The sequence below is a fragment of the Nematolebias whitei genome, chromosome 4 (genome assembly GCF_014905685.2).
Source record: "Nematolebias whitei isolate Nwh7 chromosome 4, NemWhi1, whole genome shotgun sequence".
Taxonomy (NCBI): domain Eukaryota; kingdom Metazoa; phylum Chordata; class Actinopteri; order Cyprinodontiformes; family Rivulidae; genus Nematolebias; species Nematolebias whitei.
This window is the reverse complement of record NC_056501.1, coordinates 16,832,050-16,840,877: the sequence shown is the minus strand read 5'-3', so window position 1 is coordinate 16,840,877 and position 8,828 is coordinate 16,832,050. Positions and strand designations below refer to the sequence as shown.

General features: G+C 41.7%; 1 protein-coding gene across 1 annotated transcript in view; it reads left to right on the top strand.

Moving 5' to 3' along the window:
* The window catches only part of LOC119408935 (seipin-like), a 9,737-nt gene extending 3,398 nt beyond the window's left edge, over nucleotides 1-6,339 (top strand). The window contains exons 5-9 of the mRNA XM_037675795.1: nucleotides 1,465-1,599; nucleotides 1,686-1,783; nucleotides 4,444-4,573; nucleotides 4,703-4,775; nucleotides 6,152-6,339. Of these exons, the coding sequence (XP_037531723.1) occupies nucleotides 1,465-1,599; nucleotides 1,686-1,783; nucleotides 4,444-4,573; nucleotides 4,703-4,775; nucleotides 6,152-6,333 (618 nt within the window). The 3' untranslated portion in view covers nucleotides 6,334-6,339. The remainder of the gene's footprint in view (nucleotides 1-1,464; nucleotides 1,600-1,685; nucleotides 1,784-4,443; nucleotides 4,574-4,702; nucleotides 4,776-6,151) is intronic.
* The last annotated feature ends 2,489 nt before the right edge of the window (nucleotides 6,340-8,828 follow it).

Sequence of the window (8,828 nt, the reverse complement as noted above, 5' to 3'; positions counted from 1 at the left end):
TATATATGTATGTGTGTGTGTGTGTGTGTGTGTGTGTGTGTTTTAAATCCTTCCCACATTCTTGCAATATTCTAAACAATGTTTCTAAACTCTAAACATTTTAAAAGAGCACAGAATGTCATGATTTCAGCTCTTTGCCACCGGCTGCACTCTGGCGCCTGCTCTTGGCCACGCCCACTTTTCTGCTGCAGAGCAGAGATATGACACGATGCAGGAAGAAGCTTCTCCTGCAGCTTGGGCTGCACACATGTGCGAAATAATTTAAAGCAATTCATTTTAAAATAAAAATTCCATGCCGATCGTGCGGCTCATCCATCAATCAGCCAATAATGTGTCATGTCCTATCTTATTTTGAAAAACTGCGATAGAGCGAGTCCGCAAAGAACAAACCGCGAACCAGCGAGGGACTGCTGTATATATTTTTACCACCTTGGCTTTAATCTTCTAAGTGTGTTGCTTGATTTTATTTTATTTTTCATATATTTAGAGGTAATTTTGAACCCATCTATAGTCAGCAGGAATATCAAGCATGCCTACAGTAATATGTAAATGTCAGCTTTCAGATTAAAACAAAACTCGTAGCCTGGTTCTGACAGCCCACCCATAAATAGACAAATTAAAACCTATTTTTGTCCTTGTATTTGTTATGAGAAAAACACGCAATGTGAATTTTGATTTTTATTCAAGTATTTATCAATACGGTGGTGATAATTTATTTTAAGTTGTTTTGGTTAAGAGATAACGAGCTGGTTGAAGATGGTCTCAGGGCCGCTGCAGGCTGCATTTTGCATCAGTGGGTCTCCTCACACAGATTGATGTGTTTAATGCATTTACATGCAGCCACAGATCCTTGAAGTGAGCACCAATCAATCTTTCTGCTTTAGGCCACTAGAAATGATCTTAAATCACTAGAGAGACAGTTAAAATATTACGTTAGTGCAGGCTTAGATCTTTTGTTGTAAGTCCACGAAAGAACAAAAACAGTCAGCTGAGATCACCTTTTTAACTCTAAATTAAAATCATAACCCAATCAGTTATATTGTTGCAGTTTTTTTTTTTAACCATTCATGACCATTACGATCATCCATCCATTATCTTTTACCCGCTTCTTCCATTTTGGGTCACGGGGGTCGCCGGTGCCCATGTCCAGCAATCACAGTGCGAGGGGCGGGGGACACCCAGGACGGGTCTCCAGTCCATCACAGGGACACATAGAGACAAACGAGACGAACAACCATTCACTCTCTCACTCACACCTAGGGACAATTTAGAGTTACAAATCAGTCTAACATGCATTTTTTGGTCTGTGGGAGGAAACGAGTGCCCGGAGAAAACCCATGCATACATGGAGAGAACATGCAAACTCCACCCAGAAAGACTACTTCGATCATCTTTTATTAAATAAGCATCACCTGATCTGAAGGCATCTTGTAGGTGTATAAAATCAGTTTCGTTGTGGTCCAGGGCATGTTGCGATACCGATCGGACCTGCTGAACACTTTGGGAACGCTGCTGTTCCTCCCGGCCTTTCTGAGTGGAGCAGCTGAGCAGAAACAAGTCCTGGAGGTGGAGCTCTTCTCAGAATACGTAGACGACCCTGTGAGTCAGAGGACAACATCAGTTTTACCTCAACGTTCAGGCGGGTGGAGAATTCAAGCCAACGTCACTTTTTGTTTCTCCCTCAGTATTCTCCCTCGGTTGCAGTTTTCATTGAGATCATCTCCAGCAAGGTCCAGATCTATTCTTCTCACCTCTATGTCCACGCTCATTTTACTGGTATAAGGTGAGCACCAAACATTCATGCATGCAGCAGACCAGCATTTTGACGTGTGCCTGTGCAGTTCAAATCATGCAACTGTAGCATCAAGTTATGTCTGGTTTGGGTTATTCACATAAGATCAGGCCCTCAGAAAGCAGGAGAAAGACCCTGATCAGGAAGTTAATTACTATTACTAATAGGAAGTTGCAGAGCTTGGTTAAAAAACAACAAACAAATGAAAACCTGTTCCAACGAAGCACAAAGATACGAGGTCTTAATTAAGATTTTTTTTTTTTGTCTGTGCAAAACATCAGTTACTTCGTAAATCCTACTTACAGTTGAACAGTAGATTCTGTACATAACTAAAAATGTTGCCTTGCTGACTAAAAACAAATATCCATCCATCCATTTTCTCCCATTTTTCTGTGGTTGGGCAATAGAGGTAACTGGACCACAAGGGAAAATCCAGAAGTTCTTCCTCCTCCTCTGTTTAAAGCTGTTTTTTTCTCATTTGACACATGGCTTCCTTCACGCCGCTCTCAAAGCATCTGATCATCAATCAATCAATCAACCTTTATTTATACAGGTAAATCCCATTGAGCCTCGAGGACTCATTTACAAGAGAGACCTGATTCCAACAAAGAAAGATGACAACAATGGACAACAGCAACAACAATAAACAGTTATAAAAAAGCATACTAGTTTTTTTTTTTTTTTGTTAGTTTTTTTTAACAAATAGGATGGCTAAAAGGAAAAGGTAACAAAACAAAAAACAGCTAGATTCCAAGACAAATGTAGAAAACTAAAAACAGGAACATGTCTGCATTGGACCCTGCCAGGTGTCCAACAGATTCTTAAAGACACTTTGAGAGGTCAAGGTCGAGAGCTTCAAATCTTTTTGTAAGATATTCCAGGAAACAGGAGCGGAGTAGGAGAAGGCCCTTTTGCCTAGTTCAGTCCTCATTGAGGGAACACTGCAGGTAATAATGTCCTGAGAGCGCACTCCGTAGCTGCACTCACGCAGAGACATGTAGGTCAGATACGCTGCCGGTGTATCTGAAAACTTCAGAAGGATTTTCTCCAAACACAACATCCCGATGCATTAAACCCAACAGGACCCTCAGACACAGGCTAGCCCCATTCCAGGGACAGAACTGGAGTTGCATTCAGGCCTAATAAATCTGGATCAGACCAGACCGAGCCCGTAGTTTTATTTTTTTCACGAGCCCTACCCGGACCCAACGGATTACCGGTAATTAGAGGACTGAACCCCAAAAAAGCCCAACTTTTTTTACATTAAGCTTTTACTGCTTTTGTAAGCAAATCAGTTTGACATGATAGTTTTAAAAACGAAATGAAAGGAAGATATTCATTATTTTTATTAACAAGTCACCAAATGGATATTAACGTTCAAAACAAATAGCCTAAAAAAAATCAACTGTAAAGATAGGTTATTATACAGATGAACAAAAATATTTTTAGAGCAAAATTATTTGGAAAAATATAGAACAAGGCTATTTTAATTGAGCGCGCTGCTCACTTTGGCTTTTGTAGATTCTGCTACTTTCTTCACTGCAGATGACGGAAGGTGCGAAGATGCGTGCAGCCGGCGCTCAGCTGATTCATCCATCCATTATCTTTACCCGCTTCTTCCTTTTTGGGTAGCGCTGGTCGCTGCTGCCCATGTCCAACTGTCACTGTTGAAAGGTGGGGTACACTCTGGACAGATCGCAAGTCCATTTCAACCAGCGAGTCAGCAGACATGCGCGGCTGGTGACAGGCGTCCATCTGAGCTTAATGTGACTTTTTTAAACCTCTTTCAACCGGCCGGTCGGACCTGCTTCCTCCTCAACAAGTAGATTATATTGTGCTTTTCTTTGTGCTGTATGATTCGTAAAATTGCATCAAAGCCCAAGACCAGCCCGGCCCACACATTAATCACATTATAGTGGACCAGCCCGGCCCTTATCCGGGTCGGGTTCGGGTTAGAAATGACGACTCTAGACAGAACCCACAAACCCAAACTGAGCGGTGTGGTGTCTGCAGTTCAGTGCCGTGAGGAATGTTCAGACCTTTTATATTGAAGAAACTCGACAACCTCTCCACAGACGCAGGGCTCAACACTGGAGAACTAGCTCTTCAGGACAAGACTCAGCAGTTATCTCAAGGATGAGGGATGCTCTTTGAAGGACCAAAATGTCCATATTTTAGTCAGAGACAACAGATGGTTTGAGAGGGGAGTGAAGGAAGCCATTTACGTGAAATGAGAAAAAAAAAACTTTAAACAGAGGAGGTCTCAGGTTTCAACTTTGAAAAACTTACAATGCAGCTTTAGACCTGATTCTCAGCTCCACTCCAGTTCACACCTTCATGCAGGTGACCAAAACACGTCTCAGTGAGCCCGGCAGACAAAGAGCCTAACAAGCTTCCATTGTGTGGGGCAAGTGGTTCCAGTCTAATCTGCAGGTGAATCAAAGTACACAACCAGGCCTCTCATGTACAGTAGTTCTATATAGCTGTGAGCTCCACATACTCCAGACAGTTTAGAATCGATGAAGCCTCCCGGATGGGAAGCAACACATCTTCAGCTTCAGAATAAAGTCCAGTTGTTTTTGTTCGTTAACTCTGTTTCAGATGTCAGAAATATGGTACCAACGCATGTTTGTTCTCCTTCCTCTCATCAGATATCTGCTCTTCTACTTCCCCATCCTCTCAGCCTTTGTGGGCGTGTTCAGTAACTTCATCTTCCTCAGCTTCCTCTTCATCCTGAGCTACACAAGGCAATTGATGCAGGCAGGGCAGAAACCAGAGCAGGTGAGAGGAGACACACATTATTCACTAATGAATAAAAAAAAGCTGTGTTAAGCTGCAGGGATGTTCAGTTAAGGTTTGTCAGCTGAGCACCTCCCAGGTTTCAGAAATCATGTTGATCATGATTCACAGGTCACAGCAAACAGATTTCAGCTTGAGACGGTGGGAAACACAAACAACCAGTCCAAGGATGAAGAGGACACAGGTAGAAGCAAACATACAGTGGTGCTTGAACGTTTGTGAATCCTTTAGAATTGTCTACATTTCTGCATAAATATGACCTAAAACATCAGATTTTCATACAAGTCCTAAAAGTAGATAAAGAGAACCAAGTTAAACAAACGAGACAAAAAGATTCCCGTATTTTCGCTGTTTTAAGTCACACCTTTTTGCATAAATTAGCATGCCCTGTGACTTACACAGTGGGCAGCACGGTGGCGCAACTGGTAGAGCTGCTGCCTCTCAGCGAACAGGTCCCTGGTTCAAACCCCGGTCCAGGTGCCTTCTGGGTGGAGTTTGCATGTTCTCTCCGTGCACGCGTGGGTTTTCTCTGGGCACTCCGGTTTCTTCCCACAGACCAAAAACATGCATGTTAGGCTGATTGGTAACTAAATTGTCCCTAGGTGTGAGTGAGAGAGTGAATGGTTGTTTGTCTCTATGTGGCCCTGTGATGGACTTGCGACCTGTCCAGGGTGTACCCCGCCCCTCGCACAGTGATTGCTGGACATGGGCACCAGCGACCGCCGTGACCCAAAATGGAATAAACGGGTAAAGATAATGGATGGATGGATGTGACTTACACAGCGAAGCGACATGTTTTTTCCCATATTTAAAACCAAAGTTTTGGCTGAGATCTGATGATTTCATTCATTCTGGCATGGAAAATATTGAACACTACCATTTTCAGCCACTAGAGGGCCCTCTAGCATTTTGGCAAGCCAAGTGTCTCATTAATAGGTAAAATTGGCTATTAATGTGACATTTGGCTTGCCATACAAAGCCACCTTCGTCTCGCTCTGGAACTCCTGGAGCAAACGTCAAATCAGCTGCATTTTGCCACCCAGCCCAGTCGAAATGCAGCTGATTTGACCAATAAAGTGCATTTATTAAGGAAAAGTTCATTTGAGACACACCTTCACACCTTTACTATAAAGTCAAGCAAACAAATAATTGTTTTTAAGTGTTAATCTTGTTAAATTCTTATTAAAGTCCTCTCGTGCACACTTCTGCAGCCGCCATTTGGCAGCCAATCGATTTTTAGCACAACACCAGCCCACATTTTTGGGTTGTCATCGGTGACGCATAACAAACGCGACGTGTCAGCGGTGGCGCATAATAGATGCGACTTATACGATGGCAAGTACGGTATACTTGGCCATTTACTTATGGAGAAAAATGATGCAATGTATTACATATTTGTGAGTTTTAGGCAATATTTATGAAGAAATATAGAAAATTCTAAAAGGTTCACAAACTTCCAAGCACCACTGTTGAGTTTTTAAACTCAACACCCTAAAACTGAAGTTTCCATCCGTCACTTAGAACTGAAAACGTTTTACCTGTGATTTATTATTTTTTCAGAGCCTGCAGGGCTGCTGGGTTCACTCCAGACAGCAAACGTAGATCTAAGGGGAGAAGAGCCCCGTCTGCTACTTTGCAAAACCACGGAGTTGCAGAATGGAAAGATCCCCGAAGCTGGAAACGAAGGAATAGAGAGAAAGTTCAGAAAGAGATCTGTCAGTCCTGGAAGGATCAAGAATTGACATTACACTTCAAGTTATTTTAAACCATTATGTGTTGTTTATTTTCTGAATCAGCCACTCTATGAAATGTTTCATCCTCAGTCGTTTTAATCTGCACATTATGCACTTCATCTGTAAATGAGCAGCTTCTGCACATAGAGAACAAGAAAGTTCCTGGAGAAACTTTGACGGGGGCTGCCAGGCTGGTGCCGATTTAAATTCTTGATTTGATAGTAAAATGTGTTTGGGTTTGCTATCAGCTACAATTATACCAAATTTCAGCTGAATAGCTCTAAAAATGGCTGAGTTGTGGTGTTTTTTTCTCGTTTAGCTAAGGTGGCCATCATGGATTCTGTTTATGATGGAGCATGTTCTCAGCTGGGCAGCACGGTGGCGCAACTGGTAGAGCTGCTGCCTCTCAGCGAGCAGGTCCTTGATTCAAACCCTGGTCCAGGGGCCTTTCTGGGTGGAGTTTGCATGTTCTCTCCATGCATGCGTGGGTTTTCTCCGGGTGCTCCGGTTTCCTCTCACAGACCAAAAACATGCATGTTAGGCTGATTGGTGACTAAATTGTCCCTAGGTGTGAGTGAGAGAGTGAATGGTTGTTTGTCTCGTTTGTCTCTATGTGGCCCTGTGATGGACTTGCGACCTGTCCAGGGTGTACCCCGCCCCTCGCACAGTGATTGCTGGACATGGGCACCAGCGACCCCCGTGACCCAAAATGGAATAAACGGGTAAAGAAAATGGATGGATGGATGTTCTCAGCTACAACCTCATCAAATTTCAGCTCTCTATGTGTAAAAATGGCTGAGTTAAAGCAATTTGAAAGTAGCTTTGGTGGCCATCTTGGATTTTGTATTTTTATATAGCAATTGATAGGAAACATTCTCAGCTATCCCCACACCAAGTTTCAGCTCAATATCGCTAAAATTGACCGATTTTATAGTATTTTTCCATTTTTGCATTGTCGGCCATCTTGGATTTTTGATTTGCATTCCGTATATGATAGAGCATGTTCTCAGCTACAACCTCACCAAATTTCAGCTCTCTATGTATAAAAATGGCTGAGTTAAATCAATTTGAATGTAGCTTTGGTGGCCATCTTGGATTTTTTATTTTTATATAGCAATTGATAGGAAACATTCTCAGCTATCCCCACACCAAGTTTCAGCTCAATATCACTAAAATTGACCAATTTTATAGTATTTTTTCATTTTTGCATTGTCGGCCATCTTGGATTTTTGATTTGCATTCCGTATATGATAGAGCATGTTCTCAGCTACAACCTCACCAAATTTCAACTCTCTATGTATAAAAATGGCTGAGCTAAAGCAATTTGAATGTAGCTTTGGTGGCCATCTTGGATTTTGTATTTTTATATAGCAATAGGCTAGGTAAAAATACCTGGATAATGTTACAGAGACTGTGAGTGTATTCTTTAGATTTAAGTAAAACTAATATGCATGAATTACCAAATTAACACTGGGTTAAAAGTAACACATAACAACCATAAAAGAAGAACAATGCATGCAGCAAATAACCAAATGGGGACAAGCAAGGCCAAACTCACGTGTTAATATTCATCAAATAGCCAATTCCATTTTATTTTTATTTAAGAATTAATTACCACCTTAGCTAAATCCCCATTAACATTAGGAACGTCGGGTTACTGAACCAACAATCTTAAAACTGTCATCTGAACAATCCTATCTTCATCCTACACTTAAACTGTGAGGTTTTTCATTTTTCTTCATGGACCTGTGACACAGAGCCCTGACAACGACTTCACCTGTGTCCTGATTTTTGCTAGAAACTGAGAAGAGCAGAATGTTAGTAGAATGATCACAAAATATGAGCCTTTTGTTTAAGTGTGGAAAACCTGTTTCTATAACGTGAGTATACACAAAAATGGTCGTGTTGCTAATAGCCTAACGTTAGCTGCAAACAGTTAGCAACATCACAACGATCAAACTAACGTTACTTACCCTCGTAGTTGTGCAGGTAACTTGAGATATACAATTTAAATCCCTTGTTACGTTTGCTTGTCGGAGCAGGGGACCAGCCATCAACAATACGATGAACATCGCTGATATTTATCTTGGGCAGCTCTTGTAAACATCTAGAAAACGCCATTTTCACCGAGACCGGGGATTAGACCGGAAACTGGAATGCCGACATCCGGTCAAAGGGGAAGTGATTCAGGACGCATGTGCACAGAGCCTATAGATAGGAAACATTCTCAGCTATCCCCACACCAAGTTTCAGCTCAATATCACTAAAATTGACCGATGTTATAGTATTTTTCCATTTTTGCATTGTCGGCCATCTTGGATTTTTATTTGGATTCCGTATATGATAGAGCATGTTCTCAGCTACAACCTCACCAAAGTTCAGCTCTCTATGTATACAAATGGCTGAGTTAAAGCAATTTGAATGTAGCTTTGGCGGCCATATTGGATTTTTTATTTTTATATAGCAATTGATAGGAAACATTCTCAGCTATCCCCACACCAAGT